This window comes from Drosophila subobscura, chromosome E (assembly GCF_008121235.1).
Source record: "Drosophila subobscura isolate 14011-0131.10 chromosome E, UCBerk_Dsub_1.0, whole genome shotgun sequence".
Classification (NCBI taxonomy): domain Eukaryota; kingdom Metazoa; phylum Arthropoda; class Insecta; order Diptera; family Drosophilidae; genus Drosophila; species Drosophila subobscura.
This window is the reverse complement of record NC_048531.1, coordinates 8,159,743-8,181,652: the sequence shown is the minus strand read 5'-3', so window position 1 is coordinate 8,181,652 and position 21,910 is coordinate 8,159,743. Positions and strand designations below refer to the sequence as shown.

Here is a 21,910-nt window from a genome sequence, read left to right as displayed (position 1 = left end):
GACCGAATTTAGTGTGACTGTTCACTTTTTGGGGTCGCGCACGTTGTGTTTTTATTTACAAAAATGCAGCGAAAGGAAGCAAATCCGTTCCAGAGCCTGGGATTGCGGCCTTGGTTGGTCAAGCAACTGACAAAACTAGGTAACTATATATATTTTCCACTCGGGAAGGCAAGCTAATGTGTGAACTCGTTGCTTCAGGCCTGAAAGGCGCAACGCCCATCCAACAGAACTGCATACCCGCGATATTGTCGGGAAAGGACTGCATTGGCGCCGCCCAGACGGGATCGGGCAAGACCTTTGCCTTCGCCCTGCCCATACTGGAGAAGTTGAGCGAGGAGCCTGTGAGCCACTTTGCCTTGGTTCTAACCCCCACACATGAGTTGGCTTATCAAATATCGGAGCAGTTTCTGGTGGCTGGCCAGCCAATGGGTGTGCGTGTGTGCGTCGTGTCCGGCGGCACCGACCAGATGATCGAAAGCCAGAAGTTAATGCAGCGTCCCCACATTGTCGTGGCCATGCCCGGACGTCTGGCCGATCACTTGACGGGCTGTGACACGTTTTCATTCGATAATTTAAAATATCTCGTTGTGGACGAGGCGGATCGCATGCTGAACGGCGACTTTGATGAGAGCCTGGCCATTATCGAGAGATGTTTGCCGAGCACCAGGCAGAACCTTTTCTTCTCCGCCACAATGAAGGACTTCATGAAGGAGTCCAGTATATTCCCCATAGCCAATGATGTGAGTAGACGCCAATGAGAAAAAAAGGGTTCCATTCAACAGTTGACTTTTTCTTTGCTTTTAGTGTCTCGAATGGTCGCAGGACTCTAATGTGGCCACCGTAGACACTCTGGATCAGCGATACTTGCTCTGTGCCGACTACGATCGTGACATGGTTCTGATCGAGTCGCTTCGCAAATATCGCGAGGAGAACGAAAACTCGAATGTCATGATATTCACCAATACAAAAAAGTACGTGCAATACCATTTACCTCAGAAACAACACTCAAATGTGCAATTACAGATACTGTCAACTGCTTTCGATGACCCTGAAGAGTATGGACATTGACAACGTATGTCTGCACGGGTTTATGCGGCAGAAGGAGCGTGTGGCTGCCCTCAGTCGCTTCAAGTCCAATCACATTCGCACACTGATAGCCACGGATGTGGCTGCGCGCGGCCTGGACATACCCAGCGTGGAACTGGTGATCAATCACATGCTGCCAAGGACGCCCAAGGAATACATTCACCGCGTGGGTCGGACAGCGAGGGCTGGCCGGAAAGGCATGTCCATTTCCATATTTCGATTTCCCCGCGACCTGGAACTCCTCGGTGCCATTGAGGCGGAGATCAATACAAAGCTTACAGAGCATCCAATAGATCGTATGTAATCAGTCTTTCTTTTTAAATGTTCCGTGGTTAAGCCACTGTTTTGCATATTTTAGAGCGGATGGTGGAGCGAATTTTCATGCAGGTGAATGTGACGCGACGTGAGTCGGAGATGCAGCTGGACAACAATGACTTTGATGAGCGTGCCCAAAACTACAGACGCAAAACGTGGATAATGGAGGGCAAGGATCCAGATGAAATGGAAGCCCTGTAAGCTGTCGAAAGTGCCTCTATGAAAACATTTATAAATTCTATTCATTTATGTTTGCAGCTATCGCAAAAAGCAAAAGGATAAATTGAAGGAAATTCGTCGCAAACGGAAGCTTCAGCAGGCAGAGACCGGAACTAGTGAAGAGGGCAAGGTGCTCCTGCAAGACGAACGTTTTAAGTCCGTGGACAGTGCTCGATTCGAGAAAACCCGTAAAGCCCGGAGTCAGAGCCGACCTACTAAGGATGGGAACCAAGATGTGCCACCAAAGAAGCTGGCTAGAAGCAAACCCAAGGTTTCATTGGGCAAACAGAAGAATTTGAAATCGAAAAGAAGAGTTTAGGGACATTTTTAAATAAATGTTTGTAGAGTAACAAAATAACTTTTGAGCTTAAACTTCTAAGTAGACTGCAAAATGCATACTTAATTAATTTTAAACTTTCAGACACGCTAAGGCTAAGGCATCAGGAATCAGTCTAGGGCGATCGTCAGGAGGGCATCCTCGGGATGGACCTCAAGCAGTGCCTTGGCGCCATCATTGAATGGATAGGATATGCTTCCATCTATGACCAGATCTGCAAGCGAATGAAAATTGTAAATGCCACAAGGAGATGATTCCCATCGACTACTCACTGGCATCGATGCAGTGCGACTTCACAAACACATTCTTCACGAAGTCGCGCTCCTTAAATGTCTTCGGCGAGGGCCAAACGCCCACACAGATCTGCTCCCTGATCGAGTAGCAGAGTCGTGGATCGTCTGGTGCAAAGAGCAGCCCTTGGTTGTACCGCTGGGCGATCTCCTGAGCATTTTCTCGTAGCCGGAGCACATCGGCGGAGCTGCTGTTGGGCAGCGATCGTAGCAAATCGTCCACGTCGCTGCTTGTGATGCGATTGATGCTTGTGTGCCAAGATGTAGAGCCGGTGCCTGTGCTAACGCACAAACCCGAGCACTTTGTTTTGTTCACCACATCCTGATGATCGAGCACAAGCTGCAGATGGGACACACGGGACGAAATGTGCTCGCCAATGAACACCTGAAAATAATTAGATCCATGAATAGTTTCAGCCTTGCACTCTTTGCCACTCACCTCGTTCAAAGCTAAATAGGGTAGGATGCGCTTCATCTTTGCCTTGTATTTGCTTTCCATGTGACTGTCCAGCATTTCGGGATCCGTTGTCACCTGCTCCATCTTGACTTCTGTGTGCCGAAACAGATCCGTGGACTCCGGAATCTTGCCATTGCTGCCCAGCAGCGTGGTGCGGACTCTTGAACGATGCATCCACTTGAAGTCACCCTATGAAGAACACATACAAATCAGAAGCTACAATAAAGCAGAAGGGAACTTACGCTCTTGATGCGGGCCACTGCATCGGCAGGATTGTCCGAATAGTGCTTCGGCAGCATGAGCCGACCCTCCGAGTGAAGCGGATCCGAGTTGAAGCCCACGATTGGTGTCTTCTGCTGGCTAAGCGCAAAGAGGGGACTGGCGCGGCCCGCGGACAAAAGGAAGGTGCCGTCACCGCCCACAGGAACGATGAGATCCGCCCAGCTCATGACATCTTTGCTCAAAGAGCTTCTAAATTCAAGTCTGCTCGTTTAGTAAAGTCAACAGCGAGGGGGCCACATGAGAGACACATTATGTGGATGGTGGAAATACAATTGTAGTAGGTAGTAATCGAGTATTATGACGGCGACGACACAAGCACCACATAAACACAGCAAACATTGACAAACGTTAGCCACACTCACACTCGCACTCACATTGAAGGTAGCGATACGCACCTGCTGGACAGCTTCACCTCACAACCGACGTCCTGGAAGCTCTGCACGATGCGTCGCTCGAAGTCCTTGTGGAGATTGTGCAGATAGAGGACCATCTCCACATCGGTGCCCCGGTCGCGCAGCTTCTGCTCCAGCTGCTCCTTCGACAGTCCCGGATGGCGCAGCTGCTCGAATTCATAGCGCGAGAGTTTGGTCACCACCAGGGCCCGCTTAAGCTTGAAGTTCGCAGGCGTAAACTTGGCATATTCTGGAACCAATTGAGCGCAATTAAAACTTGGTTAGTTTATCCTTTTAGTTCCCCCACTGCGGCGGATAATATACTCAGCCCCTCTGGTACAATCTGCTTTGCTCTCAGGAACATTATTATGTTGATGATTTTCAACAGAAATTGCTTAGCCTACCAGGGGGTAATGTGATCAAATGTGGAACAGGTCAAAGTACGGTGAAAGTTTATTTAGGAGCGTCTCGACGGGTCTCTGGACTGTATAGGCAGACAGCAGAGCAACAATTTGGATTCCTTGCAATGCAATGCCAAAACACATGCCCAATCCAAGCAGATAATGATAATGGTGGAGTAACAAGTGCACACTCATCAGCGAGTAGTGTGTGTGTGTGTGTGTGTGGGTACGAGTAAAGCCGAATGATTGAGGCAGAGATTGCCACCAAAAGTGAACTAGAACCACCTCTGCCGATAGGAACTGTCCTTACCTTTCGAAAATCTCTGCAGGAATTGCTTCGACTTCAACATGCTGGGCACTGGCGAACAACAAACATTTATTTGAGTGTTATACGTTTATTTGTTGCTCTTTCTGCACTTACAAAACTAAAAATAATTGGATTTTCTTTGTTCAGATAATTGTCGTGTGGGTCGTATGCCGGCATTCGACCAGAAATCAAAATAATTATTCACTTGATGAGGCTCTCTCGATATAAACGAACTTTATCACTCGATTTGCCTGTCTACACGATCCATTTCCATTCGGCTATGTCACTTCCACGTTTTAACTATTGAGCAGATTAACTGATTGATTATTATTTTACTCTGTTCTGCGTTCTGCTTTGCTGTTCCTCCATCGGCGAATCGCTTCGGTATGAACATTCGCCTTTTGCTGTAAATTTATCGCCGTTTGTTTCTATTTTCGTCCGCTTTCGCTTCTCTTCTCACATCTCGGCTCGGCTCGGCTGTCCATGAGTACTTTTCGTTGTGCATTGCTGATAAGCAGCTCAGCATGTTCTTATCAGCGAAAGTACATACTTGTGTACATATACAAGAAAATCTCAACTCTTGTTCTCTGATGTGACATTCACAGCAACCACTCTTCTTCTTACCTCATAGAACACCAACGCGCATTCACACATGTCCGGCACGACCGGCTGGCAGCTTCCCGCTAATTCGTCTACTTTGAAATTGTTACACTAAACCTATTGTCATGATAAATTCTTAATTATAATTTCAGCGACGCAGCGTGTTCCCATTACTCCATCCAGGTTCACAAATGACGATCCTGCGATACATTTTTATTAACGACCCCATAGTCTGGCTGAAATTAAAATTCGTTTATTATATACCAATTCAGAGTCCATATATTAGACATATTACCTTGGTTTGGGAATCATTTTCAGCAGTAGCCAGCAAAAACAATACGTTCTGGGCCACAGTACGGAAGTCGGCCGTTTTGCAATCGCTCAGACTCATGCCAAGCGCCTCACCCACAAACATACCGCTTTTTGGCTGATCTGGAGAAGCCAACAATGCTTCAAGGTTGCCCTTGACCGATGGCTCCTGACGACTCTGACGTGCATTGACATTGACTGGACTTTTCGAGCGCATCTCGGCACTGCTGCCCCAATTGTTTGCAATGATATTGGGTCTGATGCTGTTCGCATTATTCGAGAACATCGCGCCGTTGTTGCTCGAGAACATGCCTACGTTGTTGCTTGAAAACATTCCGCTGTAGCTGCTCGAATTGGCAGTTCCTTGCATTTCGCCGAAGCTGTTTGTACTGCAAGATCCTTTATTATTCGATAAAAGTCCAGGGTAGCGGTTTGAATTGGCAGATCCCTGGCTGTTGTGAATCAGCCCGCCGTGGCTGTTCGAATTGGTGGTGACTTGCATATTTCCAAGCGTTCCGCCGAAGCTGTTCACATTGACGGGTCCTTGGTTGTTCTGGAAACCACCGCATAAGCTGTTCAAATTGACGGGTGTTTGGTTATTCTGGAAACCACCGCCGAAGACGTTCGAATTGATAGCTCCTTGGTTTTGAGCCATTCCGCCGAAATTGTTCAAATTGGCGGCTGCTTGAGTATGCTGCAGCAACACTCCGTTGCTGTTCGAATTGACAAGTCCTTGGTTGTTCAAAAATAGCCCGCCGCAGATGTTCGGATTGACAGATCCTTGCATGTTTTGCAGCAACGCGCCGATGCTGCTCGAATTGCAAGCGTTCATTTCATTCAAGGGCATCATGGTGTTGTTGTTGTTGTTAAAATGTAAATTATTATTATTGGCACTGGCATTGAACGGTAAGCCATTGTGAGAAAAGTTATTATTCTGGTAGGTATTTGGTGCGCTATTTAATACGTTTTGCAGTTGACCAATGTTTGCGTTATACATTTTCTGTTCGAACGAAAGGTCGAGACCACTCTGCACATTGGCACCCGTCTGCACACGTCTTTGATTGAAATTTGACCTCTTTCTGTTGCGCTTGTTGATATTGTTAGGATAAGCTCCGCCGCGCTTCTGAGTCGTTCCGTGTTGTTTCAGCAGAGGCTCTTGCCAGCGAGTGCCCCCGTTTGCCCACGGCCTCAGGCCAAGACGCGATTTAACGCTCGGACGTCGTGGCGTTGGGTTTGGTGCTTCTAATGGTTCAGCAATCGAATCCACATGATATGTTTCCGAACGATCATCATACATTAGCTGATCGAAATCATTCTTTTCAAAATTCAGCTGGTTCATATTCGCTGCATGTGCGGCATCGTCCAAATTTACGCTATTCTCCACTGGAAAACTGGATTCGCCATCATCGTCTTCGTCCTGAGATAAGTCGGTGTCCTTGTAAGACTGCAAATGCGCAGATTGTCGAGTGCCTCGGCTTGCCTCCTTCTTCTGCTTTACTTTTCTGTTAATTGACATTTCGTCTTTGCGCACTTTGATATAGTCATCTGCAAAATCGAATATGACAATTTACGTAGCGTTTCCTTTTATAGAGAGAAAACTAATGGGAAGAAGCCTTACCGAGGCTCCAAAGTACGGTGTTTGCATTGAACTCCGTCATTTTGTTTTGGTTAAAAGTTAAAAAGAAACAAATGTGTTTTTATTTGCGCTGAAGCGCACCGACGGAGATTTACAGTTATGAGACAGGGTTGCATGTCACTGTCGACTTCAATAACTTACCAATATCGTTTAAAAATGAGCGCTGATCGATAGTGACATCGTTTCAAGACTTTAAAATTAAAACTATGCGGTGGGAAAAGAGGAGAATCTGCTGAGTGCTAAAGGCAATTTAATGGACCTGGACAATATAGTCTGCAGTGGATGATCAATTTTGGCGGGCGATACTATCGATGTATGCCGACATAACCGATGTTCGGCTATTGTCAAAAATAGATACTATCGATAGACGAGCTCAGCCAATTTCCTTGCTTCCGGGCATGGAATATTTGTTCATCATCTGGTATTTTTCTGCGGGGCAGACGGTTTAATTCGACCGTCAATCCACGGTCATACCGGCTGCATGTCACTTTGCAGGGGAACTATTAACCCTTTTTTCAAAAAGAGTACGAAACCTGAAGAACTTAAGCGCAGTTCAGTTGAGAGATACGGTGGCTATTTTAGTTTGTAAGTAAGGGCGAAGTATAGATTCTTTGCAGCATTATTTTTTGGGACATAACTGATCTATTCAACTGCTTTAATGGAGCGGGGTTAAGTGGGTTAATGTGGGTTTTTTCTCGGTATATTTACGGTATTTTTATTATATTTTCAAGGGCCATGCTGTAAAGTCCGCGGTCACACTAGCTTCCGGTCACTGATAGCTCGTCACTTTTTTCTCAAAGCCGGGGCGTGGAACAACTGTAAAAAATGTAAGTGTGAGAATTTAACAAAGAATGTGTTTATTGCATCGAATATAACTGCGAATTGGTACATAAAACTTGTTTGCAGAACTCAATGTTGCAAGATTAAGTTTAGCGTCCGCAGAGAATTGTTACTAGTCCGATTGCAATGTTCTTTGCAGTCACGTGGTCTAGAATCGTCTGCTGCTTAAACAGCCCTTTGCTATTAAATCCATTAATTAATATGATCAACTATATTCCAGGTGATTTCCTGTGTATGGGATGCTGCGGCTGTACGCATGGCAATTGAAAATGGGTAAGTTTTAGCTGACGCTCTCCGTTTAAATGCGCGAACACGAGTCGCTGGTGTAAAGAACTCTCCACTTTAGCTAGTGCTTTTTACTTGTTCGTAGATCAATTGTACTTTGCCCAAGCATAACCCAAATTTGTGATATCTAAATTTGCGGTGCATATTTTCTTTGCAAAGTCGACATTTTGAGTCCATATAAAATTAGTGTGTTAAAAATTACACCCAAACTGTACTAACAAGCCATTATTTTCTGTGCAGATACAAAATGGAAGTCTTGATATCCCCAACACGTGTTCGTCGACTGTAGACGCACTTCAATGCATGTGAAAGCAAGCGTGCCGATCCACTGGTAATTATACAATTAATACATGGAGGGGGGAAGTGGGACTAGATACTCTGATGAATATAACTATTTTCTGACATCTCTTATGAACCGTTGTGATTCAATAATTAACTACTGAAGTCGATTTTAAATGAAATGTAGCTTTTCTTGTAACTCATTTGACTAACGATTGTCAATTTCTGTTTTGTAGGTTATCGGTGGATACATAGAATCTTCACTTCAATGAAGACGGCTGCAGTGTCAAATCCTATGCTGATCTAAATGGTAATTATAAAGTAGTTCCCAATGATTAATTGTTGATAAGCTTTGTTAAATAGTTATTTTTCCTTTTTGCAGATCTTTTGGTTTCGTGGCAGACGGAGCCTCAGGGAAATAAAACATGTGGTTGACCAATTTAGGTTAGTATTGATTGAAGTTTTGGGGTAGCATTGTGGGGATTTCAATGATGATCACTTAAACCATTCACAGACACCATATAAAAGTTAAGTGTAGGCAAACTTCTTCAATATTTTTTTGGAGATAGCGAGCCTTGCTTGACCGTGTATGGACCATGGTTAAAAAATTGGCACTGAGCTTCATATAGTAACATTTTAATATTCAAGAAGTCCAATGCACCTAGCTAATAATTCATTTTTCTCTTTGCAGGTTCCACACGGCTCACAGTAGCGTCCCACGTGTCCATCCCCGATAGCAATATGTCCACATAATAACTGATAAATAAATGACTTTATTTTAAATATTAGAAATCGTTCTTTACTAAATTTGCACGTTCTCGAAGGGCCAGCTCTTGGTCCTGCCTGGCGATCATGCGATCGCCCTTGGACTTCTTTCCAATGCCCAACTTGGGCAGTCCGCGGTTGAGACCCTCGAGCAGAACACAGGCTTTGCACGGTTGCTGGGACGAAATGAAACCGCAGCGATTGCACGTGCCGCGCACAGGGATTTTCACAGTGTCTTTGAATCGCAATTGCTCGCCCGAGTAGATAATGTCCATTATAACGGAGGGACGCACTTTCTCCAAATCCTTGAGGAAAGCTCGGGCATGACCGCGATAAGCATTTGGGGCAAAGACGCATTCTGTCGAGAAGTAGACGAGCTTCTTGTAGTGCGCGTACATGACGATCTCCTTTTCGTAGCTATATTTGAGTGGCTTGACACGTGGTATGGAGTCTTCTCCCCCACCAGTTCGGATGTCCGTGCAACGCCGCAGACGAGCCGTGTCCCCACGCAGTACATTCATCAAAACGGTCTCTGCAATGTCGTCCGCATTGTGACCAGTGGCTATGCTGTCGACGCACAACAGTTTGGCACCCCTGTCCAAGGCCTGGCGGCGAAACACTCCACAAAACGTGCAGTTGTTGGAGCGTCCGATCTGCGATACAATGCGATCCATGGTCCAGCCGTAAAGCTCTTCGTAGGACAAGATTTTCAGTGGCATTTTATAATCGTCCCGGTTGCGTTTAACCGTCTCCAGGCTGTCGTCTCGATAGCCAGTAATGCCCTCGTCGATGGAGAGCAAAACAAGCTCTAGCCCGTAATCGTGGCGTTCATTCAGCAGCTTCATCCTGCAATGTGAACACCTTACTTAACTGGTGCTTAATGGGGGGTTACAAGATGAACCTACACGTGTGCCAGAACCGTCGAATCCTTGCCACCGCTTGCTGCTACGGCGACCTTCTCGCCCCGCCGGAACAGCTTGCTCGAGGTGATCGTGTGGTGGATTTCAGCTTCAAAGGCGGCAAAGAAACACTCCTTGCACAGGGCATCTCCGGTTTTTGGGCGCTGTGTAAACGAAACACTTTGTTACTAATTGCGGGGTACATTACTTGGCACTTACCTTGAGAGCTGCCGCTTTGCCACATTTTGATTTACAAGTTATAGGCATTTTACAAAGCACATTCGGATTTCGTGATTGTGATTGTTGTGGAGTGGACCAACAGCGCATCGAGTTTACCAGCACTAGCCAGTTGTCACACGCCAACATTTGACAACACTGTGTTTAAAGTGCAAAATTATAAACACAAAAGACAATTATTTATGATTTATGATGAGTTCCAAAGAATCTAAGGCGTTAATCAAGGATATTCGAGAGACAATCAAGCTTGGCAAGCATGCGGACGCCATTCACAAGTGCCAGGTGCGTACACGTCATATAGTTGTTGCATTTCTAAAGTTTCTGTCTTCAGCGACTACTGAAAGCCGACCCAAAGAGCAATGCAATGGGATACTTGTTGCTGGGTGCTGCCTATCAGAACGTGGACAAGGCAGAGGCAGCACAGAGCCTGCGAAAATCGATTGAGTTCACGGAAGGCCCCGCTACCGTTGCCCTGCAGGGACTCGCCAATTGCGCGCCCAACGCCGAGCTGCCAGAGATCTATGATGAGCTTGTGGATCTGCTACCGTAAGAAACTGTTGAAATTATGGACCCCCCATGCAAGAGCTAATCGGCGAATTTCAGGGAAAAAGCCTTGGACTACTGGGAGAAGCTTTTCGCGCTGGCCTCGGATGTAACTGTGGCCCCCCTGTGCTTTAAAGTGCTCAAAAAGCGGGCTCAGAATCCAGACGATTCCCATTATGCCAAAATCCAAGAATATCTGGGGCGCATTTGGTTTGCACAGGACTTTGAGATATCGGAAGAAGATAATGCACTCGTGGGTATCCATTCCATAGCAAGTAAAACACAAAATAATCCCTCAAACTTGCAGTACACCAAAACGATGGAAGCGCTGCTGGAGATCTCTGAGCCCAGTGTGAAAAGTTTGTTGTACAAACGCTACCTTAAGTGGCTGTACAAGCAGAGGGACTATGTGGCCTGTGTGCGCCACGCCTGCAACATGACCGTGTCCCATCCCAAGGATGTCTATGGCTACGAGTGGATATGCAAGACATACTGCGAAAACCGCAATCAGGCAGACAATGATGCCTGGCAGCAGGAGCTGAAGCTGCCCATCCAAGCATATGCCGAACAATTGCTTGAACTGAACCCCAACTCCAACCTGGCGCTGCTAATCAAGGCATTCGATCTCTATGCGCAGGGACAGTATGTTCCAGCGAGACAATTTGCTGTGCAAGCACATCAGAGCCATCCCACCTACAAGGTGTCGCTGGAGCTCCTGGCCCAAATCCACATGGAGTTTGGGGCCTTCAAACTGGCACTGCAACTCTGGCAGCAGCTCGGCCAAGCACATGAGGTTGCTGTGGCCCAGTGTCTGTCCTATGAGAAAGATGAAACCAAATTGAGGGAAGCCGTCAAAGTGCTGCTGGGATACGATAAATCAGAGCCGAATGTTAGAGCGTTGGCTCGGTAAGCTAACCTACCATATTCGACCATAAAATGGATAGCTTAAGTCGTTCCTTTCAGCTGTTACTTCAAATTGGGCGAGACGCAGCTGCTCAAAGATCTGCCAATGGATGCACTCACCAAAGCGGAATTTCTCTTGTAAGCGAAGGGGGAATCTTTATGGAAAAGTTTGCCCATATTATTGCCTTTTATTAACCAGATCACCGGCTGAAGCCATTCAGGCAATTGGCATCGATGAGTCTTTTGAGGCGCTGCTTCTGTGTGGCAAGCAGCAAATGGAGCAGAAAAACTATGAAGAGGCGCTAAGCTGCATGCTAAGGGCCGCTCGGCTGCGGCCACATGTTGCCGAGTGCTTCGACTATCTGGGTCGCTTGTATCCACTGGCAACTGGCGATGTGGCACGCGCGCGCAAATGCTATGAGAAGTGCATCAGCCTCAATGCCCTGGCGGAGGAGGCTGTGGATGCCTTGAGCTTTATCTACCAGCAGCTGGGCGAGGAAGATCTGAATGAGGCGCTCCTGCTTAACACCCTTCGGTACTTGAGCAATGACGAGTCCATTCGCTTGCAGTACAAACTGGGCCTGCACTTTCTGCAAGTGAAGAAATGGGATAATGTACGTACAGGCACAGGGCACATGTCACATGTCAGAGTTTAAGGCTCTTCTTCTAGGCAATCCAATGCTTTCGCATTGCCATTAAGCACGACTTTCGGTGCATGGTCTATTGGGAATCACTGGGCGATGCCTATGCAGCCAGAGGCTCGTACAACTCGGCCATTCGTGTCTTCCAGAAAATCCTCGAGCTGTCCCCAGTCAACTGTTATGCTCTGCTCCAGATAGCCGTGATCAAGACGGTAAGAAGAGGGTAACCATTTCAGGCTATCTATTGATTATGTTTTGCCTTCCAGACGATTCGCATGTACTCCGAGGCTATAGAAGACTTCGATGCTCTGCTCAAGCTCAATCCAAACTACCTGCCGGGCCTGAGAGGCGCCGCAGAGGCGCACATCGGCATGGCCAACAATCTGAAGTCCCAAAATCTTTACGGACGAGCCAAACAGCATTTCCAATCCGCTGTGGGACATCTGCAAAGGTTGGACACCTTCCCGTCATAAATTTAGGGTTATTTTAACGTCCAAATCTCTTGCAGCGCATTCACCCAAGTGGAGGCGCAGGGTATGGTTTGGCTGTGGCGCCTCACGGCCAGTGTATTTCTACAGACGGCACAGCTGCCGGCCTCCCTGGCCAACTTGGACGTGGCTGGCAGTTTGGCAAAGCGCGAGGAGGCGATTGCCTATCTATCACGCAAGGATCTCCTGCAGCTGGCGCAGCGCTTCTATCTGGTCGCCTTGAAACTGAAGCAGAACACATATCTGTGGTACGAGCTGGCACTGGCCAGCTATTACAGTGCTATTTTCATTCCCGAAGAGGCAACGAGCCACCTGGAAACGGCTGCCAAGGTGTGCAAGCGGGCGATCAAGGAGCGCAGCAATCGCTGGCAGAACTGGAACCTCCTCGGCGTCATCAATATGCATGCGGAGCACGAGAACTGGCCTCTGGCCCAGCACTGCTTCATCCAGGCACTGAATCTGGATCGCAAATCCTTCACGACATGGACCAACCTCGGCGTATTGTACATCAAAGCGAACGACATTCGACTGGCCAATGAGGCCTTCAAGCGCGCCCAGCAATCGAGTCCGATCTATGCAAATGCCTGGATAGGACAGGCAATGGTAGCGGAACTGATTGGCGACCAAGAAGAGGCATTCGATCTGTTTCGTCATTGCCAGCAGTTTGATTATCATCCGGAGGCGGCACTCGGATTCGCTTACTGGGTCTGTGAGGTGCTCTCCGATCCCATCGCCCGATCCAAGCCTCACAACAGGCATGCGATTGGGCACATGTATGCGGATGTCTACGCATTGGATGCCATTAATTGGTACGTTGCATTATTCAACCGAAATGTACTTTGAAATTAACGTATATTTGTACGCAGGTATGTTCAAAATGAAGAGTCGGAGGCCAGCATAGCGGCACTCACGTTCCAGGGATTCTTGTGCGCCCGCAAACAGCTTTACCATCAGGCCATCAAAGCCTTTACGCGCGCCTGTCAGTTGTGCGAACCTGGCGCCGCGCGGGACACACTGTACACGAATCTGGGCTACTTGTACCTGAAGCTGGACCAGCCGGATCAGGCAGTCAACGCTTTGAATACGGTGTCCCACGCCACATTCAAGCCCATCGTTGGCTTGGCCCTGGCATATTACCGATCGGGTCAGCTGCAGGAATCGTATTCGATATACAATTCTGTACTGAACAATGTGGCGGGACAAGATGACGACAAGGCGGCAACCATATTGGTGGCCATGGCCTCCATGCTTTATGCCTTCCAAGGCGAGGCGGACACCAAAACCCTTCTCTATCAGTGGTCTGTATCGATTTTTAATGCTGTGTGTTCTTATAAATCATATTGTTTTTGCCCAGTATCCTAACGAAGAACGCGCCCATCCAGGCCCTCTACTCATCCTGTGCGTTGGGCGTTCTGCATCGCGATAACGAACTAAACCGGACCGTAATGTCGGAACTCAGGGCGTACGCTTTCAATGAGAAGTATTGCGTGGATATATCCTATCTAACCGCCCATTATATTCTCATAAATGTGAGTAAACGAAAGCAATCTACAATTTCGTGGATACAAATCTGAACATCTTTTCAGGAGGGTGCCCTAGAGGCGCTTCGCTATTTGCAGAAGCGTGTTCGCATGTTTCCCCGCTCTGAGGGTATTCGCAAGGTGTTGCTCAAGTTTCTTCTTGATTATTTCGCCGATGATGTTTCTTATCGACTGGCCACCTCGAATGTCGGCCTGGGAGCTATAACACTGGGCCACACAAGCCTGCGAAATGGGTAAGTCGCAGTGGTGGGATATTCTTTCCGGTCTCTAGCCAAATTACAAATGGATCAATCTATTTGCAGCATAAAGGCCAGCGAGGAGGCGGAAACGCTAATCTATGCCAGTCGGGCTGTAATTCCTGTCGACAAGGTGTGTTCCCTGAAGCTCATCCAGCGAGCCATAAAATTAAATCCAACTAATCAGCAAGCCAGACAGATGTTGGCAACCGTTTCTGCCCATTAAATGAATTATTTTACTGTGTTTTGTGTCGAAAATAAAGTTAATATGATGTGTATTTATATTTAAAGAAAATATTTTTTCCGTAGAATGCAAAAAAAAGGAATATTCTTATATATTCCCGTATATAATCCTTCGAGCCGGATTTGAACCAGCGACCTATGGATGTCTACTTTTGCTTTCACTTCTACAGTCCACCGCTCTACCAACTGAGCTATCGAAGGTGTTGGGAGGTGAGCGGATGTGGGCGGGAATGATCACCTTGCATTCATTTAAAAATCAGTTTTTTGTTTTCCAACAGAAACGTAATAATATTTAATACTTTTGAAGACAAAAAATGTAGTTACTTGTTTGTTTTCCAAAACATGGATCAAACATTTTGTTGGCTTCATTAGCCAGTGTTGGAAAATAGATGTTCTTTGATCAGTGTGACCAAAGGTTTCGGCTTCTTGTTTGTGTCCACACTGCGTCGGGGGTGAAGCAAATTCGTACAAAAAGAAAATAAAAAGCGAAAATGTGCGTGAAATAGTGAAAATGTGAATGAAACAATTATGCACACGCACAGTGGTGATAATGTGTTGCATTATTAGTTAGAAGGACTCGCAATAAAACGATTTGCAACGTCTCCAATGCGCTCACATCGAACGGCGTCTGCCACCGACCCGACTCCGCCCTGCCCTGCATACCTACATATGAAAAACCTGCTGCCGTCGGCCGTAATTACAGTTAGACACTAAAATAGCTGCACGGTCAGGTTGAGATAATTAAGGAACAAAGCGAGAGCGTGGCGACTGGACTGCATTGCCCACGCACGCGGTTGCAATTGCAATGGAAAACGAATCCGTCAAGTCCGAACACAGTGGACGCTCAAGACGCTCTCGAAATCACAACAACAATAGTAATAGCGGCGGTGGTGGAGGCGGTAGTGGTGGCGGTGGAGGAGTAGGCGTAGGCGGAAGTGTGAACAACGGCTACCACAGGGAGCGAGATCGCTCCCGTCATTCCCATCGCAGCACGCATTCGTCCAAGTCGGGCAAAGGGTTCCAACGTGGCGACATGGCCCCCTATCAGACCAGTGTTAACATGACCGGTAAGAAGAGTGAGAAGTGAAATGAGATGCATTAAAATAACCGTTTTATTTGTAGGTGATGAGAGTCGTGACGGCCAGGAGGTCATAGAGGTGCAGATTCTGCCCCAGGATGAGAACTGGGGGGAGAATACCACGGCCGTCACTGGCAACACCTCCGAGCAGAGCATATCCATGGAGGACATCAACAACATGTGGCATCGTGAGAGCGACAAAGGCTTCGGCTTCGCATGTCGTCGCTATATAGAGTCGAGCTTCTACTTTTTGCTCGGCTGTGGGACCTTCTTTTCACCTGTAGCCATGGTCGTGATGCCGTACGTGGGATTCTTCCCGTCGGCCTTTGATCATCCGGAGCTGACGCAGACGGTGCGCACCCAGCTTCTGGCCTGCAGTGAGCAATGCAAGGGCCAGCTTGTGTCGCTGGCTGCTCGATTGCTGCTCCTGGCCATCGGTCTGTGGGCGGTATTCATGCGCCGCACCTCAGCCACCATGCCGCGCATTTTTCTATATCGGGCCATAGTCCTCCTTCTGGTTACCATCTGCACATTCGCCTATTGGCTCTTCTACATCGTGCAGGTCACGAACGGAGCCAAGATTGTGGTGGAAACAGGCGGCGATGCTGTCGACTACAAGTCGCTGGTGGCCTATGCCACAAACTTTGTGGATACGCTGCTGTTCATCCACTACGTGGCCGTGGTATTGCTGGAGCTGCGTCACCAGCAGCCCACCTACTATGTCAAGATCATACGCTCCCCCGATGGAGTGTCGCGCTCCTACATGCTCGGCCAGCTAAGCATACAGAGGGCTGCCGTCTGGGTGCTGCAGCACTACTACGTCGACTTTCCCATCTTCAACCCGTATCTCGAGCGCATTCCCATTTCGATCTCCAAGTCGCAACGCAACAAAATATCGAACAGCTTTAAGTACTACGAGGTGGATGGTGTCAGCAACTCGCAGCAGCAGAGCCAGAGTCGAGCCGTTTTGGCCGCAAATGCCAGGCGCCGCGACTCCTCGCACAACGAACGCTTCTACGAGGAGCACGAGTACGAGCGACGGGTGAAGAAGCGTCGCGCTCGTCTCATCACCGCCGCGGAGGAAGCCTTCACCCACATCAAGCGCATACACAATGAGCCCGCCCCAGCCCTGCCGCTGGATCCACAGGAGGCTGCGTCTGCTGTCTTTCCGTCGATGGCCCGTGCATTGCAGAAGTATCTACGTGTGACCCGACAGCAGCCCCGGCACACCTTTGAGAGCATACTCAAGCACTTGGCCCACTGTCTGAAGCATGATCTGTCGCCCCGAGCCTTCCTGGAACCATATCTGACCGAGTCGCCGGTGATGCAGAGCGAGAAGGAACGCCGCTGGGTGCAGTCGTGGTCCCTGATCTGCGATGAGATCGTCTCCCGGCCTATTGGTAACGAGTGCACGTTCCAGTTGATCCAAAACGATGTCTCCCTCATGGTCACCGTGCACAAGCTGCCGCATTTCAATCTGGCCGAGGAGGTGGTCGATCCGAAAAGCAACAAGTTTGTGCTCAAGCTGAACTCTGAGACATCCGTATGACACCATCACAATGCACCGCCCATAATCACGCCCACGCACAGCAATCAGACACAATCATCCTACCTGCATGTCTTTGTCTGATGAGCTGTGTTCTTGTCCTAAAGAAATTCTCATTCCTGGATGAATTTATATCATCCCAAAAATCAAATTGGATCATCAATTAGCTATGAAATCGAACTTATGACACCAGAATATCAATCAAATCAATGCTCAAATGCCCAGTGTATCTATCATCCTAAACCGACACGAACACATATCACTCGTATCCGTTTTAGCCCTCGAAACATGACTTAAAAGTTCCCAAAGTATTAATTATAAGAATGATGATGGTTCTTCGCGAAGAGATCAATGCAGCAGCTATTCAATGTAGCTCTTTTATACACGATTTTTATTTTAGAAAATATATCTAGTGTAAATTGGGTTTGCTACCCATACGTAGCCCTTAAGATTGAGAATGGGGAATGCAGCCATGACGACCGACCCCTGAGAGATGATATTCCAGATGGAATTTTAGCCAAGACTTGGACTTGCGCCGACAGTGGTTCGTTCACTCAATGATCCACTCTTTGCGCGACTCGCACCGATTTTATAGACGCACATTTTAAGCCGAAACTCAAGCCGATTAATCCTAACTGTAACAGATGACAAAACAAACTGTAACTCGAATGCAACTGATGACAAATACATAATACTTTAAGCAAAGAGACTGCCTGATATGCATTTTATACAAACAAAAGAAATAATTGCCAACAACAACTAATAGAACGCGAGTACTACAAGCCACTGTACTGTGCATAGCAACCACGCATACACACATATTTATGTGTAATATTTTTAGAAGCAAAATTATAGTGATAAGAACTTGTATTCGTATTCGAGCATATACATGCACACATAAATGTACGTTCCAGTGAACAACCCAATCTATACATTTACACAGCAGCTACTTAGATATCTCTTTCGCTTAAGATACAAACATATGTTTATGATATTTGTTTCGTTTTCTAGCTAAATGCTTATTATCAAAGCACATTTTTTGCATTGCAACTTCTATGGCAATTACTTAAAGCAATTGGAAACCCAATGAACATATACATATAGCAAACATATGGGTATATATATACAACATCTCCTTATATATTACATATACATTAACAGCTCTCTCTCTAACTGTATTCTGTTGTAAGAGTAATTAGCTTATGGAATGCCCAACCCCAACCCCAACCCAATCCCATTCCCATTCCGTATTAATAAAACAGAAAACACTTTTTTAACAGCTTTAAACGAATGTGTGCTGACGCCATATGCTGCTGCAAGTAATTTATTCATTAAGCCTTCAGCTGATTGGAACAAACCCGAATTCTGAGGGTCACTTAAAGGTTATCCTAGTCTTATGGGACTAGTTTGAAACTAGATTTCTTCGGTGGATTCAGCAAATTAAACTCAAATTCATCAAAATCACACGAAAATTTGTCTATTGAATTGACTAATCGATCAATACAGCTGGCGGTTTCATATTTCCTATAAACAAGGCAGGAATAAGGCCCATTAAATGACGCTCCCTGATTTGGACGCCTATCAATCAGTTCCTGCAATCGATTTTGTTTAGATTTGCCGTATCGTTGGCACTCAAGTTTCCAAGATTAAAATATCAAGTTCAATTACTTCAAGTGCGGGTTGACGAACCCGCCCCTTCCTCACATTACTCGTACTTTTGTGGAGCTCTTCGGGAAACAAGAATCCAAGTTGTATTCGCCCTTATCTGGATCACTGGGACTGTGTTTAACATAATTATTCATTGAAAACAAATTTTTGTGCATCCCCCAAGGCATCAATTATTGTTCAACTATCAATTGGAGCTGGTTTCTTGAACAACAAGAAAAGCCCCTTTCAGCCCCTTGTGCATCTCAAGACGAACGGCTGAGTGAAAACGAACTGAAAACATATGTGCACGTTTTGTTGGTGTCGCTGCCTGGTCTTTATGTCATTCATAAATATATGTATTGCCCTAGTATAAATATAAGTACATAAACTACATATGGTATATTATTATTTAATGGCTAATAGACAACAGCTTTTGGCGCAGTTGCTTTTTTGGCTTGTGCATTTATCAATTGTGGGTTGTTGGTTAATTCTTGCCAGGTCGTCGTTTCGTTTTATCACGATTTTCGATGTCTGGGGGAGGTTAAATTTTTTCCTTCTAGTCCTTCTTGCGCTCCAGGTTGTTCTTTGCTGGCTGATAGAACTCCTCGACTATGGCCTCGACCATGGTATTGAGAGTGTTTGTCAATTTTAGCCAGTTCTTTTCCTCGGGCTTGCCGACTATCTCGGCATAGTACTTCACCTTGGGCTCCGTGCCACTGGTGCGCAGAGTGACCACCACGCCGTTCTTGAAGGTAAACGTGATCATCTGGGAGCTGGAGCTGGTCGGAAGGGTGGCCTTTTTGTCGCTGGTGCTGCTGTCATAGCCAGTGGTAAGGTCACGGACGTGCTCGATCTCGTACGTGCCATTTAGGATGCTTTTGGGATAGGTGTTGGGCTGGCCGTTGTCAAAGTTGCGCAGGCGCTGGAAAATGCGCTCTATAACCGGCGGACAGCGGCAGATGACATACGAGCAGATGCTGTTGTGGTAGCCGTATGTCTCGTAGATTTCGCGCAGCTTCTCCTGCAGAGTCATGCACTGGGTGCAGCGGAGGTAGCAGGCCATGGTTGCCGTATGGGCTGCGGCGCTTACTCCATCCTTATCCAAAACGGCGGTGCCCACCATAAAGCCAATTGCCTCCTCGAAAGCAAATAACACGGTCTTGCCAGCCTGCTGCAGATCGATGGCCTTGTTGCCCATCCACTTGAATCCCGTCAGAGTCTCGTAGAATTCAAAGCCCTCCTGCTTGGCCATGCTCCCAAGAAACTTCGAACTGACCGTGCTGGAGATCATGGCGCATTTGGATATATCCGCATCGGGGTTGCGTGCCCTGTAGTTCTCCAGGCACCACCAGCCCAGCAAGGCGCCCAACTCGTTGCCGTTGAAGAGCTTGTAGTTGCCGTCTTCTGCAATCTCGGCAACGGCGAGGCGATCGGCATCCGGATCGTTGGCTAGGATGATTTCGGTTTTTTTCTGCTTTGCTGTCTTTATGGACAGCTGCAAGGATGTCTTGCCCTCCTCCGGATTGGGCATGGGAGTGGTTGGGAACTCTGGATCTGCCTCGGCCTGCTCGACCACTGAAACGAAAGGCTTGAGGCGCACCTTCTCGAATGCCTGCTTCACATAGGGATGTCCCACGCCGTGCATGGCTGAGTACGTGAAGGATAACGGGCACTTGGCATTCATCTCCAATAGCTTACAGGAGAAGTTCCGCTTTAGGGCATCGTAATAGAATGGAACAACGGCGTCGTAGGGATCATCCAAGAAATCAGAGCAACACAGTGCCGTCTCATCCCAGGATTCGGACCTAGGCTCCAGATTTTGCATAATCGACTCTTGTATACCCGCATCGTGCGGCGGAATAATCTGAGCTCCGTTGGTCCAATACACCTTATACCCATTGTCCTCCTTGGGGTTGTGCGAGGCGGTCACCATTACGCCGGCCAGACACCCAAGTCTAAGAATCGTATAAGGAACAAAGGGCGTGGCCACCAAGCGCTTGAAAAGATAAACCCGAAAGTTGTTGTTCAGAAAGACAATGGCCGAGAGCTCGGCAAAGCGGTGGCTGTTGTAGCGTCCATCGTAGCCAAAGACAATGCCGCGCTCCTTCCAATCCTCGGATTTCGGATACTGCGCCTTGATGTACTCGCACAAGCCTTGGGCGGTTCTGCAACAATTGAGATTTTTCATGAATATCGAGCCGGTTACAAGGTTTATGTTTGCTTAGGACTCACTGAACAACCACCAACTCATTCATCGAATCGAAGCCGGCGCGCATGCAGGCCCGCAATCCAGCCGTGCCGAAGGTTATGCGGTTGCACAGTCTCTTCCTCAGCCTGGTCGTTAATGCATAAATTATTGTTGAAAACTATTATTTTACGGGGGAACATTCTTACGTTTCCCAGTCTTGGGCCTTTACGGCGTCCATAATCTGGGCGGAGGTGCTGGGGCACCGGTCCCAGCGTATCCATTTGCGGATCTGGCCATCCAGCTCCGGATCGCCAGACAGAGTCATATTCTTGAGCTGGCATATCATCTGCGACGTTGGCTGACACATGCTGAAAACGACGGCTCTGCCGAGAGTCGCCTGAATTTCTATGAGTGGATGACTTTAATTTGGAAGAATGCTATGGAAAAAGGGGGGGCAGGCCGAGCAATGGAACTATTGACAGTAATTTCACAACACGAAAACGACTACGGACACACGGAACGGCTGATTAAGCACACACTCGCATTAGCAACTAGCTGCTTCGATGGGCCGGGCACTTTTAATTGATAACGCTCTGCGGGAGGTCGCTTGGAGCCAACAAATTCAGCTTAATCACAAAACAAATCAAATCGTACGAGTACCCGTGTGTTTATATATGAGGCAGAGCCAGGGCTGCAGAACCAGCGATACTATCGATAGTTCCATCGATTGTTTAGCAGCCCTACTTTTCATCCCTGACAAATTCGTGACAATCCAGGCCGACGCTGAACAAAAAATAAAAAGATTTGTTTCTGTTGTTTGATTTGTATTATTGACTAAAAATGGCTGATGTACTGGACATTGACAACGCCGAGGAGTTTGAGGTCGACGAAGACGGTGATCGTGAGTATGCTGCCGGTTT

The 21,910-nt window shown here is 47.3% G+C and overlaps 8 protein-coding genes, 1 long non-coding RNA gene and 2 other non-coding genes across 16 annotated transcripts in view; 6 read left to right on the top strand and 5 right to left on the bottom strand.

Moving 5' to 3' along the window:
- LOC117889968 (probable ATP-dependent RNA helicase Dbp45A) lies at positions 1 to 1,978 on the top strand. The gene is made up of 6 exons (XM_034794531.1): positions 1 to 139; positions 199 to 740; positions 805 to 971; positions 1,024 to 1,382; positions 1,445 to 1,598; positions 1,660 to 1,978. The coding sequence occupies exons 1-6, from the start codon at positions 64 to 66 to the stop codon at positions 1,937 to 1,939; spliced, it is 1,578 nt and encodes a 525-aa protein (XP_034650422.1). The 5' UTR covers positions 1 to 63; the 3' UTR covers positions 1,940 to 1,978.
- LOC117889969 (NAD kinase 2, mitochondrial) lies at positions 1,915 to 4,823 on the bottom strand. Of its 3 annotated transcripts, XM_034794534.1 has the most exons (7): positions 4,201 to 4,821; positions 4,090 to 4,137; positions 3,382 to 3,628; positions 2,947 to 3,187; positions 2,687 to 2,893; positions 2,230 to 2,632; positions 1,915 to 2,171 (listed from the first exon to the last, which is right to left on the bottom strand). In XM_034794534.1, the coding sequence occupies exons 2-7, from the start codon at positions 4,127 to 4,129 to the stop codon at positions 2,068 to 2,070; spliced, it is 1,242 nt and encodes a 413-aa protein (XP_034650425.1). In that variant the 5' UTR covers positions 4,130 to 4,137; positions 4,201 to 4,821; the 3' UTR covers positions 1,915 to 2,067. The 3 variants fall into 3 exon arrangements, with proteins under 3 accessions (XP_034650425.1, XP_034650426.1, XP_034650423.1); XM_034794535.1 differs by having other exon boundaries at positions 2,947 to 3,175; positions 4,090 to 4,823; XM_034794532.1 differs by having other exon boundaries at positions 4,090 to 4,821.
- LOC117889966 (putative uncharacterized protein DDB_G0282133) lies at positions 4,165 to 6,746 on the bottom strand. Of its 3 annotated transcripts, none has more exons than XM_034794529.1 (4): positions 6,614 to 6,746; positions 5,331 to 6,540; positions 4,982 to 5,282; positions 4,165 to 4,922 (listed from the first exon to the last, which is right to left on the bottom strand). In XM_034794529.1, exons 1-4 carry the CDS (start codon positions 6,651 to 6,653, stop codon positions 4,872 to 4,874), a joined length of 1,602 nt encoding a protein of 533 aa, XP_034650420.1. In that variant the 5' UTR covers positions 6,654 to 6,746; the 3' UTR covers positions 4,165 to 4,871. The 3 variants fall into 3 exon arrangements, with proteins under 3 accessions (XP_034650420.1, XP_034650421.1, XP_034650419.1); XM_034794530.1 differs by having other exon boundaries at positions 4,982 to 5,477; positions 5,574 to 6,540; XM_034794528.1 differs by having other exon boundaries at positions 4,982 to 6,540.
- A 598-nt stretch (positions 6,747 to 7,344) lies between these two features.
- LOC117890318 lies at positions 7,345 to 8,823 on the top strand. The gene is made up of 6 exons (XR_004648570.1): positions 7,345 to 7,458; positions 7,692 to 7,744; positions 7,997 to 8,087; positions 8,272 to 8,345; positions 8,418 to 8,479; positions 8,727 to 8,823. It is a non-coding gene; the product is annotated as an uncharacterized LOC117890318 (long non-coding RNA).
- Positions 8,129 to 8,203, top strand: LOC117892764. Its single transcript, XR_004648744.1, has one exon. It is a non-coding gene; the product is annotated as a small nucleolar RNA Me28S-Gm3255 (small nucleolar RNA).
- Positions 8,799 to 10,041, bottom strand: LOC117890317 (cytoplasmic tRNA 2-thiolation protein 1). Its single transcript, XM_034795103.1, has 3 exons — positions 9,919 to 10,041; positions 9,706 to 9,863; positions 8,799 to 9,646 (listed from the first exon to the last, which is right to left on the bottom strand). The coding sequence occupies exons 1-3, from the start codon at positions 10,024 to 10,026 to the stop codon at positions 8,821 to 8,823; spliced, it is 1,092 nt and encodes a 363-aa protein (XP_034650994.1). The 5' UTR covers positions 10,027 to 10,041; the 3' UTR covers positions 8,799 to 8,820.
- Positions 10,042 to 10,052: 11 nt separating this feature from the next.
- Positions 10,053 to 14,572, top strand: LOC117890315 (tetratricopeptide repeat protein 37). The gene is made up of 13 exons (XM_034795102.1): positions 10,053 to 10,218; positions 10,268 to 10,482; positions 10,540 to 10,732; positions 10,787 to 11,385; positions 11,443 to 11,520; positions 11,582 to 11,996; positions 12,053 to 12,235; positions 12,290 to 12,474; positions 12,532 to 13,320; positions 13,378 to 13,809; positions 13,866 to 14,040; positions 14,098 to 14,285; positions 14,355 to 14,572. The coding sequence occupies exons 1-13, from the start codon at positions 10,126 to 10,128 to the stop codon at positions 14,512 to 14,514; spliced, it is 3,705 nt and encodes a 1,234-aa protein (XP_034650993.1). The 5' UTR covers positions 10,053 to 10,125; the 3' UTR covers positions 14,515 to 14,572.
- Positions 14,573 to 14,639: 67 nt separating this feature from the next.
- On the bottom strand, positions 14,640 to 14,732 carry Trnay-gua. The gene is made up of 2 exons: positions 14,696 to 14,732; positions 14,640 to 14,675 (listed from the first exon to the last, which is right to left on the bottom strand). It is a non-coding gene; the product is annotated as a tRNA-Tyr (tRNA).
- A 218-nt stretch (positions 14,733 to 14,950) lies between these two features.
- On the top strand, positions 14,951 to 17,898 carry LOC117891774 (vang-like protein 1). Its single transcript, XM_034797437.1, has 2 exons — positions 14,951 to 15,598; positions 15,654 to 17,898. The coding sequence occupies exons 1-2, from the start codon at positions 15,337 to 15,339 to the stop codon at positions 17,156 to 17,158; spliced, it is 1,767 nt and encodes a 588-aa protein (XP_034653328.1). The 5' UTR covers positions 14,951 to 15,336; the 3' UTR covers positions 17,159 to 17,898.
- A 1,297-nt stretch (positions 17,899 to 19,195) lies between these two features.
- On the bottom strand, positions 19,196 to 21,607 carry LOC117891773 (phosphoglucomutase-2). Its single transcript, XM_034797436.1, has 3 exons — positions 21,197 to 21,607; positions 21,035 to 21,136; positions 19,196 to 20,967 (listed from the first exon to the last, which is right to left on the bottom strand). Exons 1-3 carry the CDS (start codon positions 21,355 to 21,357, stop codon positions 19,359 to 19,361), a joined length of 1,872 nt encoding a protein of 623 aa, XP_034653327.1. The 5' UTR covers positions 21,358 to 21,607; the 3' UTR covers positions 19,196 to 19,358.
- A 121-nt stretch (positions 21,608 to 21,728) lies between these two features.
- The window catches only part of LOC117891784 (RNA-binding protein 8A), a 187,586-nt gene continuing 187,404 nt past the window's right edge, over positions 21,729 to 21,910 (top strand). For both annotated transcript variants that reach the window (XM_034797455.1, XM_034797454.1), the window contains exon 1: positions 21,729 to 21,891. In XM_034797455.1, coding sequence (XP_034653346.1) covers positions 21,831 to 21,891 — 61 coding nt within the window. In that variant the 5' untranslated portion in view covers positions 21,729 to 21,830. The remainder of the gene's footprint in view (positions 21,892 to 21,910) is intronic.

Coding starts and splice junctions, on each gene's coding strand:
- LOC117889968 (XM_034794531.1), top strand. CDS start 64: ATGCAGCGAAAGGAAGCAAATCCGTTCCAGAGCCTGGGATTGCGGCCT. Junction 741..804: donor TATTCCCCATAGCCAATGAT/GTGAGTAGACGC, acceptor CTTTGCTTTTAG/TGTCTCGAATGGTCGCAGGA. Junction 1,599..1,659: donor CCAGATGAAATGGAAGCCCT/GTAAGCTGTCGA, acceptor TTATGTTTGCAG/CTATCGCAAAAAGCAAAAGG.
- LOC117889969 (XM_034794532.1), bottom strand. CDS start 4,129: ATGTTGAAGTCGAAGCAATTCCTGCAGAGATTTTCGAAAG. Junction 2,633..2,686: donor CCTATTTAGCTTTGAACGAG/GTGAGTGGCAAA, acceptor AATTATTTTCAG/GTGTTCATTGGCGAGCACAT. Junction 2,172..2,229: donor GTCGCACTGCATCGATGCCA/GTGAGTAGTCGA, acceptor ATTCGCTTGCAG/ATCTGGTCATAGATGGAAGC.
- LOC117889966 (XM_034794528.1), bottom strand. CDS start 6,653: ATGACGGAGTTCAATGCAAACACCGTACTTTGGAGCCTCG. Junction 6,541..6,613: donor CACCGTACTTTGGAGCCTCG/GTAAGGCTTCTT, acceptor TCGATTTTGCAG/ATGACTATATCAAAGTGCGC. Junction 4,923..4,981: donor AAAATGATTCCCAAACCAAG/GTAATATGTCTA, acceptor TTTTAATTTCAG/CCAGACTATGGGGTCGTTAA.
- LOC117890317 (XM_034795103.1), bottom strand. CDS start 10,026: ATGCGCTGTTGGTCCACTCCACAACAATCACAATCACGAAATCCGAAT. Junction 9,864..9,918: donor GCAAAGCGGCAGCTCTCAAG/GTAAGTGCCAAG, acceptor TCGTTTACACAG/CGCCCAAAAACCGGAGATGC. Junction 9,647..9,705: donor TCGACGGTTCTGGCACACGT/GTAGGTTCATCT, acceptor TTCACATTGCAG/GATGAAGCTGCTGAATGAAC.
- LOC117890315 (XM_034795102.1), top strand. CDS start 10,126: ATGATGAGTTCCAAAGAATCTAAGGCGTTAATCAAGGATATTCGAGAG. Junction 13,810..13,865: donor AAAACCCTTCTCTATCAGTG/GTCTGTATCGAT, acceptor GTTTTTGCCCAG/TATCCTAACGAAGAACGCGC. Junction 14,286..14,354: donor CACACAAGCCTGCGAAATGG/GTAAGTCGCAGT, acceptor ATCTATTTGCAG/CATAAAGGCCAGCGAGGAGG.
- LOC117891774 (XM_034797437.1), top strand. CDS start 15,337: ATGGAAAACGAATCCGTCAAGTCCGAACACAGTGGACGCTCAAGACGC. Junction 15,599..15,653: donor GACCAGTGTTAACATGACCG/GTAAGAAGAGTG, acceptor TTTTATTTGTAG/GTGATGAGAGTCGTGACGGC.
- LOC117891773 (XM_034797436.1), bottom strand. CDS start 21,357: ATGTGTCAGCCAACGTCGCAGATGATATGCCAGCTCAAGAATATGACT. Junction 21,137..21,196: donor AAGGCCCAAGACTGGGAAAC/GTAAGAATGTTC, acceptor ATTAACGACCAG/GCTGAGGAAGAGACTGTGCA. Junction 20,968..21,034: donor AATGAGTTGGTGGTTGTTCA/GTGAGTCCTAAG, acceptor CAATTGTTGCAG/AACCGCCCAAGGCTTGTGCG.